Consider the following 21,521-nt stretch of genomic DNA (forward strand, 5'->3'; position numbering starts at 1 on the left):
TAAGGCCTCCAGCTCTGAGAATGCCAGGGTTGGCAGTGATTTCTGCTCTGTGCCGCAGCACCCAGAACAGCTTTGCTTGTCTGTTATCAACCCTATCGAAAAAAATAAGTGGCTGTAACAAAATCCTACCAGCTGGCTGGCAGCAGCCCGCCTTTGGGTCTTGGGACGGGGCAAAAGCCACTGCATCGCCACCCCCAGCTTGTGGGAGGGTGACAGACAACCTGTCTGCCTGGCAGAGGGGACATAAGAGGGTTTTCCTGGCTGATTTCTCCACTGCCTCCATCCTGGGCTGGTCCACAGTCCCTTCTGGAGTGGGGCACACATGGGTCTGCTGTGTTGCTGTGTGGGGACAGGGGAAAATGGTAGAAAATGAGAGAAAGGAGAAGGCTTTCAGGAGGAAAACACTGTGTCCCCGGGGATGCTGGGCATCCTCAGCACCTACTGGTGTCCGTGGGCGCTGGGTGCCCTGCACACTGTGGAGGGATCAAGGGCTGGGTGCTCAGTGGCTCCACGCAGCTTGATACAGCCCTGCTGCGTTGGATCCATCCCAAATCCACCGCATCCCTCCCAGTTTGCACTGAAAAGGTGGTAACTCACCCCTGCTCTGGCCAGGCCTGGGGAATCCTCGTGGAGCTGCATATGGGTGCCACCGCCGTGGAGGCAAGACATTCCAAAGTGTCTCCATCCCAGGTGTCCTCCCTCCTCAGGTTCTGCCTGGACTTTTCCCAGAGTTGCAGTGGCGAAGGGCCGCATTCTTCCCCCAGGAGGACCCACCAGCATCTTGGATTAATAGTAGTGGGTGTAATGGCATTTCTGCCTCTTCCAGAGATGCAGGGCCCCCTCCGCAGGCCCTGGAATTAACTCTGATGTCAATACAAATTGCCCCAGAGATAATCTGCTCTGCGGATGCCTCTCCTCCCCCTTGCACATGTGGGGGATCATCAGCTTTGCAGACCCCAGCTGCCCTCCGGGCTGCTGCAGGGGCAGCAGGAGCAGCTCAGCCCCAAGACATGCTCCCTGCATGGAATTCCTCTCCCAAGGGGCTGCTGTGTCTTAATAGTTTAGTTTATAATAAGACCATGAAGATGCTGTAAGGGCTGGAGCCCCCCTGCTGTGAGGACAGGCTGAGAGAGTTGGGGGGGTTCAGCCTGGAGAAGAGAAGGCTCCGGGGAGACCTTAGAGCCCCTTCCAGTCCCTAAAGGGGCTCCAGCAGAGATGGGGAGGGACTCTGGATCAGGGAGGGGAGCCATAGGAGGAGGGGGAAGGGTTTCAAACTGAAAGAGGGGAGATTGAGATGAGATCTCAGGAAGAAATTCTTTGCTGTGAGGGTGGTGAGACCCTGGCCCAGGTTGCCCAGAGAAGCTGTGGCTGCCCCATCCCTGGAGGGGTTCAAGGCCAGGTTGGAGGGGGCTTTGAGCAACCTGGTCTGGTGGGAGGTGTCCCTGCCCAGGGCAGGGGGGGTGGAATGAAATGGTCTTTAAGGTCCCTTCCAACCCAAACCATTCTATGATTCTATGATTTCATCTCCCTCCTGGGTACCCCAGTTTCCCCAGCATAACTGCAATGAAGGAGGAGAACCAAGGCCCCCGATAGGCAGCAGGAGCAATGGTTGGCTTCCCATCCTTTGCTGCCCCATTGTCTCCAGTGGGGGGAGCCATTCCTAGGGTTCGTTTCCAGCCTTCCGTTTGCACCCGGGAGCTTTGCTCACAAACCTGGCTCTGTGTGTGCTGCTGGCAAGCGCAGGCTCTTCCGTCCGTTACTTTATTTGCAGCTTTATGCCTGACATAAGCCTGACATAAAGCACATCCTTCCCATGGGAAGCCAGCAAAACCTGAGCTGGAGCCGCATCAGACGCGCAGCAGCAGAACGGTGCTGTGTTTGGAGAGGGGCAATTCAGACCCACGCTCTGTTCCTGCCTCCTGCCTTGGCTCAAATTGAGTTATTCGTGACTAAGATGGTCTGGTTTTGCTCACCCTGGAAATACAGAGCATCAGTCACTGGTATCTACTCTCCAGCCTGGCCAGAGACGTGCCAGGGTGGGCCTGAGTCTCCAGATTTCAGGGCTGCTCGCTGCCTGATTGCTCCCTGAAGATGCTGAGGAGCTCAGCAGGCAGAGACCAAGTGGGCTGCAGTGAAATCACTGCTCTCCGCTGACCTTTTGGACCCACAGGCTCAGGATGAGGATGCGTGGGCATGAGGATGCGTTGGCATGAGGTTGTGTTGGGATGTAACACACTGCCTGCTCCACATCTGCGTTTCCAGTGCCATTTCAGGGGACCGGGCTTAGCAGAGCAGAAGGGAGAGGGAGAGAAGAGGACCTTTGAGGAGGTTCAGGTTTGTGGAGTTCAGCTGTAGCTGCAGAAGCATAAGGCATTTTTGGTAAGAGGTCTCCTCCAGGTAGGACGTGCCTGGTGGTGTGGTCTCACATCACATCGTGGCTATCAGGAGCTGGTGGAGCTCTGAAGGCTGCTGGTGGTGAGTCGTGATCAAATAGAGCTGGTTCCGACCCCAGGACGTGGTGCTGCCCCATCTGGTGTCTCCTCGCCCCATGGTGTCTCAAGGGGCAGGTTCATCCCAAGCCGCAGCTCCAGGCAGAGCTCCTGGTTTCTCAGCGTTGAAGCCAAAAGTCAGGCTCTCATGACTGGAGCCGAAAGCCAATTAGCAGCAGTTTAGCTTTGTCAACTTCCTGACTGACTGCACATTTTAATTAAACATCCCGTTTTAATTAGTCAGGCATCACATGCAGTAAGCTTGCCTCGAGATTCAAAGGCTGCAGGTCCTGTCCTTTAATTAAAAGAAAGCAGCGCATGATTTCCACTCCAGCGTCTGTGACAGCTCCTCATCCTTTCGAGGGTACAAGCAGAAGAGTTGGGAACAGCATCTTTTCTTGCCGTGGCTTATTCCTCTTCTCTTTTACCTCCGTACGGATGCTCTGGTGTAAGAGCTGGCTGCGAGATGACAGAGTTGGAAGGAGAGAAGAAACAGGAGCTGGTTGCAACCCTTGGGATGTCAGAGCAGGTACTGGGCTCTCAGTGTAACCAGGAGAGCTCTTTTGGGGTGCGTTTTCTGTCCTGGGGCGACAGGGAGCACGTAGCCCATGTGTGACTGGAAGGAGGTCATCTGAAGTCTCAGGTGCAAATGGCCTTTGATTCAGACATAGTCTGCAGCAGCCTGGAGGAGGTGGCTTTCACAAGATAGAAAAGACCTTTAAGATCATTGAGTCCAACCGTAAACCTAACCTTAAGCTGTGAGCTCCTTACTGCAGGACCTTGTGGGTGATAAAATTGGTCCACAAGGAGACAGGACAGTTCTGTGGAAGAGAAATCCAAGGGGGGTTACTACGTGAAAGTCATGCCCACCTCGAGGTTCCTGAGCTGGGAACTGTTGGAGGCTGGAAGAGCAGAAGATGCTTCATTGGGGTGTACATTTGGCCTAACCGTGAACAGAAATGGCTTTTCTTGATGTCCTGTTTGAATTTGTGACCTTTCACCGTCACTTTCCTGCATGTGGGTCCAGCCCTGGTGGGCTGGGGGCGGGCAGCACAGAGCTGCACATCTCCTGGGTGGCCAGGGATGTGGGGAGGGGGCTTCCAGCTGGCCAGGGGACCTGGGCTAGCAACTGGGTTTTGACTTGCCCTCCTCTCCATGGAGCAGAGAAGGAGACTGGTGTCTCTTCTGAGTGCTCCAGGCGCTCTCTGTGGTTGAGCCTGCAAGTGAATTGGGGTTTGAAACAATAGCAACTGTTCTTGCCCTTGTTGGTGGCCAACACTGGCCAACATCAGGCTTTTCCCAGTGTGCCAGATGGAGCTGTCACCCAGAGGTCCGTGAATCCAGCATCCAACACCGAGCGGGACCCAACACCTCCTAAAATAACAGTCCCAGCTCCCTCCTCTCCTCAAGGTAAACCAGGAGGAGCTCCATCCCTGGCAGCTGGGTTACACGGGAGGAGAACCAGACCGGTTCCATCTGGGAGACGATGGGGAGCTTAAAATGGTGCTTTTCTCCGTTTCCTGGAGTTTTTTTCACCCACTGCGCTCACCCCTGCTCTGGGACAAGGGAGAATCAGTGTGACAGAAATCCCTTTGTCAGCCCTGCCTGGGAAGGAGGGTCACGGAGCTATTAGCGAGCACAAAGAGGGGACGGATTCTCTCCTAAGTGCTCCGGGGACAGAGATTTAAATGCTGAGCTCCCGGTTAATGCTGATGTGAATTACAGAGCTCTCTTCTTAACTGCCTTGAAACAAGAGCATTGAAAAAGAAGCCAGCTTTCTGCAAAGAACAAATTCGCTTGGTTTTAAGACGGCCCTAAATGGGATTTTTTTTTCTTCATTTCACACTCATTAATTCCCCTGCCTGTGCTAGCTCCGGGTTGGACCAGCGTGGGAGCTGGCTGGCCCACTCCATCCACCATCCCCTGCCCTGCAGGGGGACAGTGGTGCCCAGAGCGGGGGTCCCATCCCCGAGGAGCCCCAAAGGTTTTGTTTCCACATGGAAGTGCAATGTTCCAGCTTTTCTCAGGGAGGGGAAATCCCTCCAGCGTGTGTCAGAAATATGAGCGGCACCTTGTTTCCTGCAATCTGGTACGAGACCTGCAGGAGAACAAGGCTTGAGGTCCTCCTGACCTTCTGCTCCCATACAGAGGACTCCTCCTGAGTCTCCATCTCCTGCTCCCTCCATGTAGATCCTGGACTGGTGGAAAACCTGTGCCTCTGCCTTCCTTATGTTGGAGCAGGTTGCCCAGGGAAGTTGTGGATGCCCCATCCCTGGAAGTGTTTAAGGCCAGGCTGGATGGGGCTTTGAGCAACCTGGTCTGGTGGAGGTGTCCCTGCCCAGGGCAGGGGGGTTGGAACTCAATGATCTTTAAGGTCCCTTCCAACCCAAACCATTCTATGATTCTGCGTCCGGTGATTAAATCCTTCTCCGAAGCGACAGACTGCATTAAAGCTTGGGTTTCCTCCAAGGGTCATGGAAGGTACCTGTAGAATTTACAGACCCAATCAGTCATTTTATTTCTCTCCGCAGCCTCTGACTTATTAACATAATAACAGAAACCAGAAGGACTCTGTTTTCTGTGGCGGATGGTTATGAATCACATTGTCACTGCCCTTAATGAATACACTCAGGGATGCCCGCGAGTCCCTGCATGCATTCCCATCAGCGCTCCCTTGTCGTATAGCATTAATTAACCTCGTTTAATGGGCTAACGGTGATGGCTTGCAGTTCCGAGTCCCCCAGCAGGGGTGACTCTTGCCATAAGCAGCAGGGATGCAGCAGGAGAGGGGGGCAAATGTTTGTCTCAAAGGGCACATGTCCAGGAATGTGTCTCCACTCCGGGAGAGGGTCGGCATGATGGGGAGCCTTCCTGGAGATCGGCATGAAGCTCATGCCGATGGAAAACCAAACCTCAGAGCTCCCGTGTCCAGTGAGGAGCCTGTGGCATCACATCAGTAGGAACTGGCATCACCAGTGAGCTGGGCGTGCTGGTGTTGACACCCCATTCTCCATGCGGGGGATGAGGGACAGGGCAGGGTGTCCACTGTGAACCTCAAAATGATGGAAAAACCTTCACAGTTATGGAAAAAATACTGGGTTTTGACTAGTTCTTGCCCCCAGCCTGCAGGCACTGGTGGCATCTGAGCCAAGAAGGGGGATGCAGCCTAAGACCACGGGGAGGGATGCTCTGACACCAAGCTGTGTGGTGTTGTCGATACACCAGAGGGACGGGATGTCATTCAGAGGGACCTGGACAGGCTGGAGAGGTGGGCCCAGATGAACCTCATGAGGTTCAACAAAAGCAAGTGCAGGGTCCTGCACCTGGGCCGAAACAATCCTCAGTATAAATACAGCCTGGGGGATGAGGTATTAGAAAGCAGCCCTGAGGAAAGGGACTTGGGGGTGCTGATGGACGAGAAGCTTGACATGAGCAGGCAACGTGCACTTGCAGCCCAGAAGGCCAATCCCATCCTGGGCTGCATCAAAAGAAGTGTTGCCAGCAGATCCAGAGAGGGGATTCTGCCACTTTACTCTGCTCTGGTGAGACCTCCCCTGGAGTACTGTGTGCAGGTCTGGAGCCCTCAATATAGAAAGGACATGGACCTGATGGAGCGGGTCCAGAGGAGGGCCACCAAAATGATCAGGGGGCTGGAGCACCTCTGCTACGAGGACAGGCTGAGGGAGCTGGGGTTGTTCAGCCTGGAGAAGAGGAGGCTCCGGGGAGACCTCATAGCGGCCTTCCAGTACCTGAGGGGGGCCCACAGGAAGGCTGGGGAGGGTCTGTTTACAAAGGCCTGCAGTGACAGGACGAGGGGCAATGGCTTTAAGTTGGAGAAGGGGAGATTTAGATTGGATATTAGGAAAAAGTTCTTTACTCTGAGGTTGGTGGAACACTGGAACAGGTTGCCCAGGGAGGTGGTTGAGGCCCCTTCCCTTGAGATATTCAAGGTGAAGCTCGACGAGGCCCTGGGCAACCTGGTCTAGTTGGGGGTGTCCCTGCTGACTGCGGGGAGGTGGGACTAGATGACCTTTGGAGGTCCCTTCCGGCCTGGACCAATCTATGAATCTATGAATCTATGAAGGCAATGGACCAGCTTTTTGTGGACAGGCTCAAAGCTCTCTGCGCCGTGGAAGCCCTTGTGCTGCGAGACTGGGGGTGGCCGGGGTGAAGGAGCTGCACATGGACACTGCACATCGGCCTCGCAGGGCTCTTATTAAATTTTAAGAGCCCATTTAAAATGATTTAAAATGCTTTCCCGTGAGGAAAGCCTCAGAGAGTTATGTTGATACAAAGATCCCATTCCTGAAATGTACGTTGATAGAAAAAAAAAAAAAAAAAAAAAGCTTTCCAAAAAAGGAAAAAACCCACCATGCTGCAATTTTAATGAGGAGCTTGTAAACATAACAAACTCCTGCTGATTTTCTCTATTAATTGCCTGCGTTATGGAAGACCAGGGTCCCTGCAGCGCTCGGTTCTCACCAAACCCCCTTTGCTGGGCTTAAGACGTCTCCCCTAAATCTGGGGGGGCTGGAGCCATGTGTGGGCTGTGGGAGGGTGATGGAGGCTTTTGCAGGGGCACAGCGGGGAGGATGAGGCAGGGATGAGTTGTCCCTGCGGTGCCTGGGGACAGCTCGGGCTCCGACCTCGGATCTCCTCCAGCCTTTGCTCAGGAGAATCGGGGCGGGGGGAGAAGAGAGGGGGAGCCCTGCTGAGCTGACTTAGCAATCCCATTTTTAGTAGAGATGCATTCGCTGATTAGCTCCACATCCTAATGACTCGGGCACGATAAATTACAAAGGAAATGCAGAAATGGCTGGGGTTAGATTAACATCTCCAGGGGAAGCAGCAGTAAGGTCATTTTATGGGCCATTAAATGGTGGCCATTCGTTTGCTGCCCTGTCCCTTCAATAGCAATTCTTTTTTTTTTTTTTCTCTATTTCAGCCCAGCGCCATTCTCAGCAGGGCTGCACTCCGGTGACCTCGCATCCCCCTTGTGCCATCACTCCCCCTCTCCCGTCTCACCTCCTCCCAACTCCCATTCTCCTCCTCCCTCTCCCATCTCACCTCCTTCCTCTCCCATCTCACCTCCTTCCTCTCCCATCTCCATCTCATCTCCTCTCTCTCCCTTCTCACCTCCTCCCTCCCCCCTCTCCCGTCTCACCTCCTCCTTCTCCCATCTCACCTCCTCCCTCTCCCATCTCCATCTCACCTCCTCCTTCTCCCATCTCCATCTCACCTCCTCCCTCTCCCACCTCCATCTCACCTCCTCCCTCTCCCTTCTCACCTCCTCCCTCTCCCATCTCCATCTCACCTCCTCCCTCTCCCATCTCACCTTCTCCCTCCCATCTCACCTCCTCCTTCTCCCATCTCCATCTCACCTCCTTCCTCTCCCATCTCACCTTCTCCCTTCCGTCTCACCTCCTCCCTCTCCCCAGCATCAGCGTCCAGGGGGGAACAAGGCAGGACAGGGCCAGTGCCAGCCCAGGGCCAGTGTCCTGGTCACAGTAGGGACAGTCACAGTATGTTTTTGGAGATTTGGGAACATCAGCCGTCTTCTGGGCCCCCTTTCTGTGTCTGCCACAAAGAAAGATCGCACCTCAAACCTTGCATGGTGTTTGCAGGCATTTTACAGCCCACAAAAATCTCTCTCAGAGGTAAATTGTCACGGGTGATTTTCCCAGCTCTTGAGATAATAACTCCTGCTGAAATCCCAGCAAAAGGGGAAGATTCCGGAGTTAATGTTTGGAAAGTGCCATGAAAATGAAAAAGCACAAGGCACGATCATTATAATTACCCTGTTACGCAGCTCAGCACGGGCCGGAGCAGGCTCTGGGTGTGCGCTCCCACAAAGTTGGGGAATTTTCAGCCTGATTTGAGTTGCCTAACCCGTGCCCTTTTGCTGATCATCCTCAGCAGACATGGGGCAGATCCTACAGGGGTTTTGGTGTTTGGCTCCCTGGAGAGCACAGAGCCAGGGGAGGTCACTTCGAGACCCAGGATGGATGTGGCTTGTCCCTGATCATTCAGGGAAGCCTGCGGAGGAGGTGGACCCTCAATATCTGCGTCCCAAACCCAGAGCATCCGTGATGATGGCTCACCCTCCTTTTCCTCTCTATTTTCCTCTCCTTTTCCTCTACACTCAGGGCAGCAGGGGCAGAAGCACACCTTGGTGGGTTGCTGAAGGCAGTGCTGGGATGCAGTCCATCCTCCAGCACAAGGATGAGTCCAGGATGTGGAAATGACCTTGTTCTTTCTTCCTCCTGCAGAGCCAGCTTTCCCAGGCCCTCAACGGGTTGTCAGACAGAGCCAAGGAAGCAAAAGAGTTCCTGGTCCAACTCCGCAACATGGTGCAGCAAATCCAGGTACTGTGTCTCCTGGCTGAGGAACAGCCCCCTTCCCACCAGGATGAGCTGTTCTGCCCCATCCTCTGTCCCATCTCCCCAGCTTGGTTTGGTGGCTGCTCTCCCAAAGGGGTCCACACACCCCTGCAGCTCACCAAAAAACTGCTCCTCCCAAAGCTGCCCGTGCCATGGAGCGAGCAGCAGAGAACCCAGGCCTTGCCCTCTCTGCCATAGGCAGGTCTAAGGATGTGGCAGGAGGGACCAAACCTGTTCCTCACCTGCCACCACCATGTTTGCCGTGAGCCAAAGGTGTAAGAACCCCACGTGCTCATGGTGTGGATTTGCGTGGTGCAGCGGTGCAGCTGCAGATAGAAAAATGGCCCATGTGGTGTCATAAAAAAAATATATCAGGTTTCCCAAGTGAAACGGAAGCTGTGATGCTCTGCTCTGACCCGCAGGAGAACAGCGTGGAGTTCGAGGCCTGCCTGGTGGCCCAGTGTGACGCCCTCATCGATGCCCTCAACAGAAGGAAAGCCCAGCTGCTGGCCCGGGTCAACAAGGAGCACGAGCACAAGCTGAAGGTGAGCCCCTACACACCGGCTGGGGTGGTCAGAGAGCTTTCTGCAGGGTTGGCACCAGTTGGGGACGAGGACAGTGGTGCTGTTTGTTGGGGTGAAGCTCTGTGGGAAGAACGGGGAGGTCACTGGGAAGCTGCTTTTCTTGCTTTTCACATTAGCTGAGTTCCGTTTTGCTGCAGATTCCCAGCTCGCTCCCAGCATGACGGGCCCTGGGCAAAGTGCTACTCTCTCCAGGTGGTGGTTCCCACCAAATTACTCCATCACTGGGCCGATTACTAGTCATTAGGTCAGCAGAGCTGAGCATCCACAGGCTGGAAAAGGACCTTGTTCATGCCCCGTGTTGCTTCCGAGCTCCTGGCGTGATCCTGCAGGATGCTGAGTGCCTGTAATTTCTACTGGCTTCAGCTGAAGCTGTGGGGCACTTGGTGTCATGAGATGCCACTTTTGTCATCAGGCCAGAGCAGGAATCGCTCCGTTTTCTGTTCTGTGCTTGTTGAGCACCTCATGGCTTCAGCTTTCACTGGGAGGTGAATTGTTGACATTGAGGGAACCGAGGTGCAGGTCTTGACGTGAGCATTGAGAGCTGTGAAAACGGGCTCCTGGTGTCTCTCCTACAGTCACCATGCTGTGCCTTTTCAGCTAGTTTGGGGCTGAGAAGGGAAGCAAAGGGCCAAATCTCACCTGGAGCGGTGGAGCGGGTGGAGCAGTGCCCGGTATCTGCTGGACAAGGTAGTTGCACCCTGGCCATCACTGATTCAGGGCAACATTTCACACCAACATCAGTTTATGCTTCCCTCTTTCAAGGGAATTTCAGTGTTTGGGCTAAAAACATCTCTATCTCTTCCCTGGCTCTACTTCCATCCCCCCGGTCTTGCTTTGGGCCACCCAGGAGGCTCCCAAAGGGATTCCTGGACCTTCTTAAAATGAGGGAGGAGGCCACCAGTCTCCAATCTGCCTGCAGACGATGGGTACGCGAGGGCTTGTCAGTGTTTCCATGGGGAGATGGACAATAGCAGCTTTGTGGGACCGAGCCCAGCATCCACGCTCGGTGTAAAGCACGTCCCCAAACAGGGATGTCAGGCCGCCAGCTTGTCTTCTGGGTGCAGAGAGGACCCCCGCTGCCTGGTGGGCTCTCTTTCCCTCTTCCCCTTCAGAGCATGGCTGATTAAACCCTCACAAAGCCGGGCAGCATAAAGCAATTTCCCTGCTCAGCACAACCCACGGAGGCCTTTCACTTTATGGCCGGAGGAAGGGAACTGCATCCCCCATCTCGCCTGTCCCCCCAGCCTTGTTATCAGCCGGGCTTTGTCCTTAGGCTGGCCTGGCTCTCAAAAGAAGAGCGAGCCCATCACTAACCCATGTCCCTCAGCACCACGTCTGCCCGGCTTTTAAATACCTCCAGGGATGGTGACTCCACCACTTCCCTGGGCAGCCTCTTCCAAGGCTTGACAACCCTTTCAGTGAAGAAATTTTTTCTAATATCCATCCTAAACCTCCCCTGGCACAACTTGAGGCCGTTTCCTCTTGTCCCATCACCTGTTCCTTGGGAGAAGAGACCGACCTCCCCTGGCTACACCCTCCTTTCAGGGAGTTGTAGAGAGCGAGAAGGTCTCCCCTCAGCCTCCTTTTCTCCAGACTGAACACCCCCAGCTCCCTCAGCTGATCCTCACGAGACTTGTGCTCCAGACCCCTCACCAGCTCCGTTGCCCTTCTCTGGACACGCTCCAGCCCCTCAATGTCTGTCTTGTCATGAGGGGCCCAAAAAGTCCCAAGTATGGGGAGAGTCATGAAGCCCTGACCCATCTGGATGCCAGCAAAAGTCCTGCACGCTGAGATTTCCTTCCCAAGGCTTCAGCATCATCAGATGGGGACACACAGCCTTGGCATGCAGCCCGGGTGATCACACGTCCTTCCCCTCTGGCTTGGGGACGGGACAGAGAAGGAAGGTCTTGCCTGCTTTTCACAGGCTGCAGACGGGACAGGGGAGGCAGGAGAGTCTCAGCCCTGTTGGGTACCTCCCTGCTGTCCTCATTCTGCACACACAGGGTACCCCAGCCTCACCAAGCCATCGAGGCGAGCATTCGCCACCAGCCCTGCAGCCTGTCTCCCTGCACCCCCTTCCCCAGCGCTGCCACTGTCCCCACGTGCTCTGTCACCCAGGGGAAAGGGCTGCTCAGTTCATCGTCCTCCAAGGAACCTCCTGGACAAAGGCAGCACCTGCAGCTCCAGCTGGGCACGGGCTGGGCTGGCCTCTCTCAGAGGGTCAGGGGAACACTATCACACATGAAAGCAGCATTGTCCCTGGAGCAGCTGCCTCCCCACGGGATGTCCCCCCCCCCCCCCACTGCCCGAGGCCTAGGCTGGCTTGGGGGGGATAACAAAGCCTCCAGCTCTTGCTCCGAGGCTCTGGAGCACTTCCAGGGTGTCAAGAAGGACAGGATCGAGGATGAAAGACTGTCCCCATCCACAGCATCATTCTGTGTGCTCAGCACTGTCCTACACATGCCCTGGCATACGCTTTGTGCTGAATTTGGACCCATGGTAGGTCCTCCTGCAGGACCACGGGGCTTGCTCCTGGTTGATGTTCACATTAGGACAGTTGGCTGCTGACTTGGCGGTGACAGCTTCACCCCTTCCCCTAGGAGACCAGTCCAGAGCATCCTGGCCTGGCCTGAGTCTCCACTTGGCCACTGCCCTGTCCCCACAGCATCTCAGCCGAGGAGGAGATGAGCAGATTGATTGACCAGTGGGACTTCAGTGTGCCACCCGGGAGCCCTTTGAGATCCAAACCAGTTGCTCCAGCAGCAGTGTGGAGCCTCAGCACCCTGGGCTGCAGCCCATCTCTCTGTGGGCTGCCCCTCCTGCCTGCTGGAACATTGGCCACCATGGCACGACGTGTGAGTGAGGAGGAGGAGCAGGGAGGGACAGAGCCTGCTGGCTGGCAGGGTACCACAGGACCCTTTCACCGGAGAGCCCAAGTTCCCATTCGAGGTTAGCTCGGCTTCAGGACTGACCTACTTTGGCTTGACACATATTTCATGGAAGCAGGCACAAATCCAAGTTTGCCACTGGGCCAACACTAATTACTCCAGAGCAGGGAGAGGTCTGAGAGGAAATGAACTTGGAAGAGACATATCCCTGCCTTTCCCCAACCTCCCCTACATTTGGATTCAGATTAAGAACCCGGGCTTTAAAATATAACATCTAGAGGAGCAATGGGGCCAGGTGTCTGCTCCACCCCCTGGATAGACCTCCTTGTCTGTCGTGCTCCTTGTTGCTGGCCCTGGTTTTCTAAGGACCAGTATGGTCTTCCCCAAGGGAAGATGACCTACAGCATGGGCTGGTTTGTGCTGGGGATATAGAGGATTCCCTGCCGTGTTGTCCCAGGAGGAAATATCTCAGTCCACAGTACACAAAGACTGAGCTCAGCCTGCACCTCCTTCAAACTCTCGGCAGTATGGTGGACCATTCTGGCCTTCTTCTGGCCTTCAGTTCATAGGATGTCTTCACAACAGCTGTTGTCACATTTCTCAAGGAGCTAATTATGTAGGAAAAGCTCACCAAGGGCACCTGTCCATAGCACTGGATCTCCAGAGGTGAAATGCTGGTCCATGACCCTTCTTCAGGGGTTACAGTGAGGATTTTCCAGGAAGCCCAAGGGAACTTGGTGTCCCCTGTTGGATTAGGTCACTGTGAAAGGATGAGAAACAGGACAGAAGCACAGGTTTAGCTTCCTGTACCTTACCATTTCTATATGGAAACACCAGACTGGACACACGGGTCAGATAAGCTCATCACGAGGTGCATTTCCCAAAGATGCCAATACCAGAGTGCTGATTTCTCTTACAAATCCCTCCACACTCTGCACTCTCCCCCCACGGCAGGGGGAAAATAGTCTCACAGCCTTGGGAAGGGCATCAGCACCGGGAGCTGGGCACTGAGGACAAGGAGCTCTGCAGAGGTGTGATCAGGCTACAGGGATGCCTCTGGTTTTCTGATGTCCCTCAAGCTTTCTGCTTGTTCTGTTGAAGAGCTGGATCAAGTCTGTTCTCCATAGCACCCATCCATGTTTAGACTGAATATTTACATGAGATATTAGGAAGAACTTCTTTGCTGTGAGGGTGGTGAGAGCCTGGCCCAGGTTGCCCAGAGAAGCTGTGGCTGCCCCATCCCTGGAGGGGTTCAAGGCCAGGCTGGACGGGGCTTTGAGCAACCTGGTTTGGTGGGAGGCGGGATGAGATGATCTTTAAGGTTCCTTCCAACCCAAACCATTCTATGATTCTCTGTGCCGTGTTCTTCAGTGGCTCTGCACTGGAGACCAGGTCTCCGTATCGCACCTTCCCACACTTGTTGGTGCCAAGCAGAAGCCTTTGATCAGAACAGGCTGTACGAGGACGTGCCACCACCGGCATCACGCAGGGTTGTTAACACAGCAGCTCAGCTTTTCCCAGCTCCAGCCTGAGCCTCCTCTCCCAATAGCAAAGAGGCAAGTCACCATGGAAACATCCACCTGGAGATGCTCTGCTCGGAGGACGCGTGGTTGTGGGATTCAGCCCAATCAGACCGTCGGGATCTGTCCTGATGATTTTTCCATCTGGGATTTTTCCATCTAGGTTTGCTCCCTGTAACGCTGTCCCCATGGCCATGCAGGTGACCGTACCCCAGCCACGGTGTGACTGGGGTGAGGAGGCTCCTCACGTGACATCCACGGCAGGACTTGTCCCGGGCGTGAGGAGCCAAGGTTCAAGTGAGGTTGAGTGCCTTGAAAACCGATTATCTAGCCCAGTACTAAAAAGAGGAGGAAGGTGAGGAAGACATTTAAGTAGAGATGAGTGCAGATGTTACTGCCTTCTAGGAGCTATATTAAAATGTAAATTATAGCGAATGTCATCTTACAGGGAAGTAAAGCTCTTGAAATAAATTTGCTATTTTAAGGTAGTAGTGAACTGCTGTGAGTGCACAGCAAAAGTCTTTTTTATAGGCTGTAATTAGCAGCCAGGTTCTGGCTGTTGCCTCCGCTGGCACCTAAAAGGAAAAAAAAAGGCATTTGATAAAAACGACCACAAACAAAATGTTTGGAGCTTCCCAGATCCCTTCCCCGGCTGAGCCATTAGCACTTTCCCAGAAGATGCCGCCGCTGTGGTTTCAGGAAAGGTTTGTAAACTGGCTATCTCCATGCAGAATTCCCAGCAGCCTGGTTTTCCTGGTGGTCTGGTGAATCCTACAGGCCCTTTGAGGCCTCCTGAGGTTGCCCCTCAGCCCAACACTTGATTACATGAGTCAAAGGATTGAGGAACTTCCAGATTTCACTTTCATCTCTCCTCATCGAAATACTCTTAATTACTGGGGTAACAGGGAGCTGAGGAACCCCAGGGAGTGGAAAGCCCTGGTGCACGAGGAGAACCACGGGATGCTTGAGGCCATATGGAAAACTTTTTGGCTTCAGTGGCCCCACCGAGTTTAGACCGTGCCTTCAAAGGTGGGGGGGATGCTTATGTCTTTTTTTTTTTAAAACCCTTCATTTCTCTAATCAAGGCAATTCTTGGGGTCGCACTGTTCCTGTCTGAGTCCCATCTCCCTTGTGTGGAGTGCAGAAGCTGTAAAGGCACGAAGCCCCACTAGGTCCCAACCAAAGATCCCTCTTCTTGCCTCAAAAATGGTTTGGTGGTGGTAAAGGGAACATGGATTTCCGCTGTCGACTTGCCTGCTGTGTAGATGCTGCAATTAAACTGCTGTTTCATGCTCTAGTTCTCCAGATGAATAGATGCCGGGTCCCCGAAGGGCATCGCAGAGTTCCAGAAGGACAGGGACAGAGGCACGACCGCTGCTTTGGGTCCAGCTTCTGAGCACCCTGAGCCAGCTGCGCTGGGCTGCCTCCGGTTGGGATTTGAACATCTCCAAGGCTGGAGGCTCCACAGCCTCTCTATTTTCGTCTTTGACCACCTTTATGAAAAAAAGAAACCCTTTTACTACGTTTAAATGGTATTTTTTGTATCTCAGTTGGCACCCACGTGGGTAAAGATTTCCGTAGCCTCGGTGGCAGCCTGCAGCAAGCACTTCCACTCCCAGCCAGACCTTTATTAGCAGGGATAATCTGCCAGGAAGCTCGATAATTAATCAGCCTGGAGTTGCCTGGCGCTGGCCTCACCTCACCCTGCCACCGGGGAGGGGGCAGAATAGAGGGGCAAAACGGGGACTGGCATCTCCATGTCCCATCTCCCTCCTCCCAGACAGTGCCAAGAAGCCCTGCCGGTCTCACGCTGCCACCGGAGCAGTGGTGGCACGTCCCCTCACCTCACCGGTAGCCCCATCTCTTGGCCAAGCAGGTGTCGGGGGAGCCAGCAGCGTGTCCAGGGCTGTCCAGGGACACCCTGCCTGTCCCCACGGAGCAAATGCTGTTTCTTGGAGGCTCGTGTCTGGCTTGGCAGTAGCAGATGGCAATTCTGCTGGTAATACTTCGAAAGCATCTACTCAGGCAGGGAGAGGCTCACAAATTCATTATCCTGGGCAAACCAGACAGAGATTTAAGCTGCAAAGAAGATAAGAAGATTGTTTTTGCCAATCCCATCTTTGCTGTCTTCCTGATGGCATGTGCATTTCCCCGCGGAGGGGTCTCGCAGGAAAGGAGGAGGCTGCTTTTCTGGGCCATCAGGGTGGGATTCCCCACTTGCCCATCTGCAGCCCAGCAGGCAGGGAATGTAAAACCTTGCTCTGGCTCAGTCGGGATACACTCTAACAGCAAGGTTGGAGCCTCCAGGCTGGGCTCATCTCACACTCAGTGGTAACACCGTGATCCTCAGCTAAGAAAGCCAACATCCACATGGCCAACAACCCCTTGCAAGAGCAGAACAACCCCTCAGCACCCACCCTTTGGGCAGAAGAGAATGAATTAATGCCAGGGGCTGCTTTCTGTTGCATGGCAGGGGCAAGGCTTTGCACCCCTTCTGCACCTTCTGGATCCCACCCCGAAGGACTGACCATCCCCCAGGAGAAAAGAAGTCCAGGGGCTTGTCCAGAAAAGGTCAGTGTAGGAGTCCAGATCTCCAGGACTAGCTCTTGCCTCCGCTCCATCCCAGCAGAGCCATTCCCGTGCACTCAAGTGTTAGAAACTGGCCCTGAGTGAAGTCTTCCCTCTAATGACAGGGTTTGAGGCCAAAACCGGTGCGTGCCCATCATTCTGCTCACTAGCCCCGGCTCAGAGCCATCCAGCATCTCCACAAGCCTCCGCACACACCTCTTGGACCGGAGGAGCAATAGGGAGAGCTCCATCTACTGCCTTGTCTGCCCTACACAGGGTGTGCACTGGATGCAGCCCCCTCTCCAGCGCCCAGGCTTGATCCCACCTCCCTTCGCCGTGGGTGGGCTGGAAACATGGGCTGGGATTGCAAAATCCCAGGAGCAGCCGCTCCCAAAAAATCAGGAGCCGGCTTCAATAGCATTTCATAGAAAAAAATGTATTATCCCAAGTTGGAGGACTGGTAATTCTTTTCTTCCTGTTAGGTGATTAAGTAGAGGTGATTAAATTATAATTAAGCAAGGCATGATGTGATTGATTGCCCTGCAGGAGTCATCGCCCCCCCTGGAAAGCCAGGTTCATTCTCCGCAGGGGTCTGACATGTGCTTCGTTTCTCCTCCCCATCCCTCGGACCATTGAGGTGCTCACAGGAGGAGGTGCTCCTCAGCCCAGGGTGGTCACACAGGCGCTGGGCTCCACCGACTGCGGTGCTGAGGACACGACCATGCCTTCAGAAATGTTAATCGCCACTTATTGCAGTTTTTTTCCATCGCACTGCAGCTGCAGATGCTGATGGGAAGCTCGTCTTTACTCTCTGTAACATCCTGAATAGCTGCAGTCTCTAGAGCTGCGTAGCTTTGTTTGGCCTTAGTGGAGAACTTTACACATCTTTAAAGCTCTTCCAGAAAAAAAAAGAAAAAAATAAAATTATCTGCCGTAGGCACGTTCCTCTAAAGCATAAATCTCTCTTTCTGAGCTGCTCTGCCAATCTCCCGTGACAGAAATCTCCCTGATACCGGGCTCAGACCTGCGATGTCTCCTTCTGCAGGGATTCAGCGCGAGGGACCAGCCAGCTCTCAAATACACCTTCACGATATTGGAGCCTGAATCCCATCCTCTCCACTGGGTTTTAGGGAAGGTCAGCAGGCACTGGCCAAACCACAAGACTTGGTGGTACTCCACTGCTGGGATGCTGAAACACATTCCCCAGGGGAACCATAGAATCATAGAATGGTTTGGGTCGGAAAGGACCTTAAAGATCACCCAGTTCCAACCCCCTGCCCTGGGCAGGGACACCTCCCACCAGACCAGGTTGCTCAAAGCCCCATCCAACCTGGCCTTGAACCCCTCCAGGGATGGGGCAGCCACAGCTTCTCTGGGCAACCTGGGCCAGGGTCTCACCACCCTCACAGCAAAGAATTCCTTCCTGAGATCTCATCTCATTCTCCCCTCTTTCAGTGTCAAAGCCTTCCTCCTCATCCTATGGCTCCCCTCCCTGATCAAGAGTCCCTCCCCATCTCTCCTGGAGCCCCTTTAGGGACTGGAAGGGGCTCTAAGGTCTCCCCGGAGCCTTCTCTTCTCCAGGCTGAACCCCCCCAACTCTCTCAGCCTGTCCTCACAGCAGAGGGGCTCCAGCCCTCCCAGCATCTCCGTGGCTTCCTCTGGCCCCGCTCCAACAGATCCAAGGCCTTCTGCTGTTGGTGATCCCAGAGCTGGAGGCAGCACTGGGTGGGGGTCTCCCCAGAGCGGAGCAGAGGGGCAGAATCTGCCCCCCCTCTCCCATGCTGGCCACACTGCTGGGGTGTAGCCCAGGGTGCGGGGGGCTTTCTGGGCTGCAAGCACACATTGGTGTAAGAAGCACCATCCCTGGGTGGAAGAAGCCGTGCTTTAGCGTGCAGCCTGGTCAGCCCCTGGCAGAGCTGGGCGATGCTGCCGGGAGCCTTGCCACAAGGTCTGCAGGATTTATCCCCTCTCACCTCTCCCTCTGAGCTCATCCCCAGCCTCCCACTGCAGCCGATGCGAGGCAATTCTGCAGCGTGGTCCATCTCAGCTGATGGGCAGATGAGCATCTCAAAGGGATCGTGAAGCTGGAGAAGGTGGTGCATTCATTCCTCTTGGATGCAGCTGCCCCAGAGCCTGCCCCACAGCCTGGCTCCGCACCGAGGATGGATCGAGCAGCCCCACGGAGGCTGGGGCAGAAGCTCTGTATCTATGGAGTTCATAAGCTTGTCATTTGGAAGCTGTCTTAATTAAAGACAGGGCAAGGAACTGCCCTCCTGCTTTGAATAATTGCGTGGGTTAATAATTTTGAGCTAAGCAAGGCTTCTTGTTGTTCGCCAGGTTCCCAAGGATCTGAAATTCGGTGTATGAATCTTGGCCAGTTCTGCCTTTTTCTCCTCCTTTGAGTCTGTCACCTTCCATGTCCCCATGCAGCACCAAAGCCCGTTTGCTCCCCGTCTCCCAGAACGCCCCAGCTCCAAGCAAAGCTCTTCTCCTTGTCTTGTTGCAGGTGGTGCGAGACCAGATTTCTCACTGCACGGTCAAGCTACGCCAGACCACGGGCCTGATGGAGTACTGCCTGGAGGTCATCAAGGAGAACGACCCCAGCGGCTTCCTCCAGGTTGGTGGGGAGCTGCTCATGTCGGGGCTGCCAGGGGAGCGGGAGAGGCATCACATAGCTGAGGGCCCTGGGGTAACGCCATAGAGCTGAGGGAGGATGATGTCCCCAGCTTTTCCAGCCATAAAATCCAAGGGCCAACCTCCCATCACCTCCACGTTCACAGAATCACAGGCTGGTAAGGGTTGGAAGGGGCCTCTGGAGATCGTCTAGTACAACCCCTTGCCAAAGGAGGGTCACCCAGAGCAGGTTGCACAGGAACACGTCCAAGTGGGTTTGGAATATCTCCAGAGGAGGAGACTCCACCACCTCTCTGAGCAGCCTCTTCCAGGGCTCTGCCACCCTCACAGGAAAGAAGTTTTTCATTGTGTTCAAATGGAATTTCCCATGTTCCAGTTTGTGCCCGTTGCCCCTTGTCCTGTCATCGGGCACCACTGAGAAGAGTCTGGCCCCATCCTCTTGCCACCCACCCTTTAGGTATTGCTTAGCATTGATGAGGTCCCCTCTCAGTCTGCTCTTCTCCAGGCTGAACAGCCCCTTTGGTACTAGACCCTGCTTTTAAAATAGTCCCCAGAGCTCCTGGGCTCCATCTGCCAATCTGAGCCTGCAGCAAAAGGTGATGCTAGAAGCCATGTGTCATGTCCCAACCATTGGCAGACAGGGACAGAAGTGGGACAGAAGCCTGGGAGGCACAGGGAAGGAGGAGAGCAGGGTAGGGACAAGGTACAGCATGCAGCCCTGGTGGCCCCCAATAGCTGAGGCTGCTCTTTGCCACCAGATCTCCGATGCTCTCATCAGGAGAGTGCACTTAACTGAGGACCAGTGGGGAAAGGGGACGCTCACACCCCGGATGACCACGGACTTCGACCTGAACCTTGACAACGCCCCTCTGCTACAGTCCATCCATCAGCTCGACTTTGTGCAGATGAAAGGTAGGAATATTTCCAGTGCCTTTCCTAAACCCGTCTCTGCTCATGCTGAGTCCTTCCATGCAACTCATCACAGGGAAGGGGCAGCAGAGGAGAGTTTCTCATCGTCTCCCAGCAAAACTGAGCACTCCAGACCCAGAGTTATGCCCGTTCCTGCGTATTTTCCACCCCTGGGCCAGCCGTCTGCCTCCCTGTCCTGCATCCCTGGGCAGATGTGTGCCAGATGGTAGAATCACAGAATGGTTGGAGTTGGAAGGGACCTTAAAGATCATCCAGTTCCAACCCCCTGTCCTGGGCAGGGACACCTCCCACCAGACCAGGTTGCTCAAAGCCCTCTCCAACCTGACCTTGAACCCCTCCAGGGATGGGGCAGCCACAGTCAAGGTGCCAGGAGCTCGCTTTTCCCTGGCAGTGCGTTAGAAGGTGCTCTGCAGGTTGGGACCAGGGTCTCAGGAGCAGCACAAGGCACTTCCCAAACCTCTGCTCACACACGCTCAGCGCTGAGCAGCGTCTGGCAGGGGCCAGCGAGCGACCTGCCTGCTGCAGGCAGCCACAATGTCCCTCCAAACACAAAGCCACAAAGAGCCACGCCAGCTCGGGGTCTTCCCTCCCTCCCTTCTCTTCTCTCCCTTCAATTTTAATTTCCTCCTCGTTCTCCATTCCCTCTGTGCTCGCTCTCCCGTCCCACGGAGACCATTTGCATCGCTTTGTGGGAAGCAGGGAGCCGCCGCAACCGGTGACCAATTTGCCACTTGGCAAGCCCCGGGAAGCTGACAGGAGATGGGCTGTGACACAGGGAAGAACATTAAACAGAGGTCCGTTACCTTCAGCTGGTGCAAATGAGCTGCCTGGAGGGAAGGCCACCAGCTGCGGGTCTGGCAGGGCTCTTCGTTGCCGTCAGGGCTGGGTGTCCTGACTCGGGGAGCCATTTGCCCACCCCAGAATTTCTCAGCGGCTCTTGACCCACGTCCTCGGTAACGATAACGAGCATCTTCAAATAACCGCCCCACTGGTGTTCACTGCGGTGAGAAGGGGGCCTTGGGCAGGGCTGCTGGGAGCGCTCCCAGATGCTCATCGTTAGCCAGGCAGTTAATTTGAAGTGTGAATAACGAGTTTTGATCGCAAGAGGAGCTAAACGCAGGGAGGGCTGGGATACTCTTTTGCTTACACACCAGTCGTGGAGACGTTAGCGTGTTCCTGCCCTCCCTTCTCTCAATTTAGCCCAGAGGGTTATTTTTAATTAATAAGAGCAAATCTGCTGCGGGTTTAGCCGCCCGCCCTCCTCTGTGGAAGCAGGGCAGAGCTGATGGAGGCTCTCCTCTCCTCTCCCCTCGCCCTCCCTGTGGAAATAAATCGTTGCCTTCTGTAGACTTTGCAGAAGGTTGGGTTTGGATCCCTACCATGTCACAGCACCAGGAGAAACGGGTCAACCCCAGGGGTCTCAATAAAGAGCAGAGGTGACTAATAGGGACAGGGCATCCCGCATCCATCACAGCATCCCTTCTGCTTTATTAGCTGTAACACAAGGCCTTTCTCCGCTCGGTTTCTC

At 54.6% G+C, this 21,521-nt stretch overlaps 1 protein-coding gene across 1 annotated transcript in view; it reads left to right on the forward strand.

The window, feature by feature from the left end:
- TRIM9 (tripartite motif containing 9) overlaps positions 1-21,521 on the forward strand; it is a 70,004-nt gene that overhangs the window by 30,916 nt on the left and 17,567 nt on the right. Inside the window, exons 2-5 of the mRNA XM_074148722.1 lie at positions 8,759-8,854; positions 9,292-9,414; positions 18,936-19,046; positions 19,822-19,975. Coding sequence (XP_074004823.1) covers positions 8,759-8,854; positions 9,292-9,414; positions 18,936-19,046; positions 19,822-19,975 — 484 coding nt within the window. The remainder of the gene's footprint in view (positions 1-8,758; positions 8,855-9,291; positions 9,415-18,935; positions 19,047-19,821; positions 19,976-21,521) is intronic.

The sequence above is a fragment of the Numenius arquata genome, chromosome 6 (genome assembly GCF_964106895.1).
Source record: "Numenius arquata chromosome 6, bNumArq3.hap1.1, whole genome shotgun sequence".
Taxonomy (NCBI): Eukaryota; Metazoa; Chordata; class Aves; order Charadriiformes; family Scolopacidae; genus Numenius; species Numenius arquata.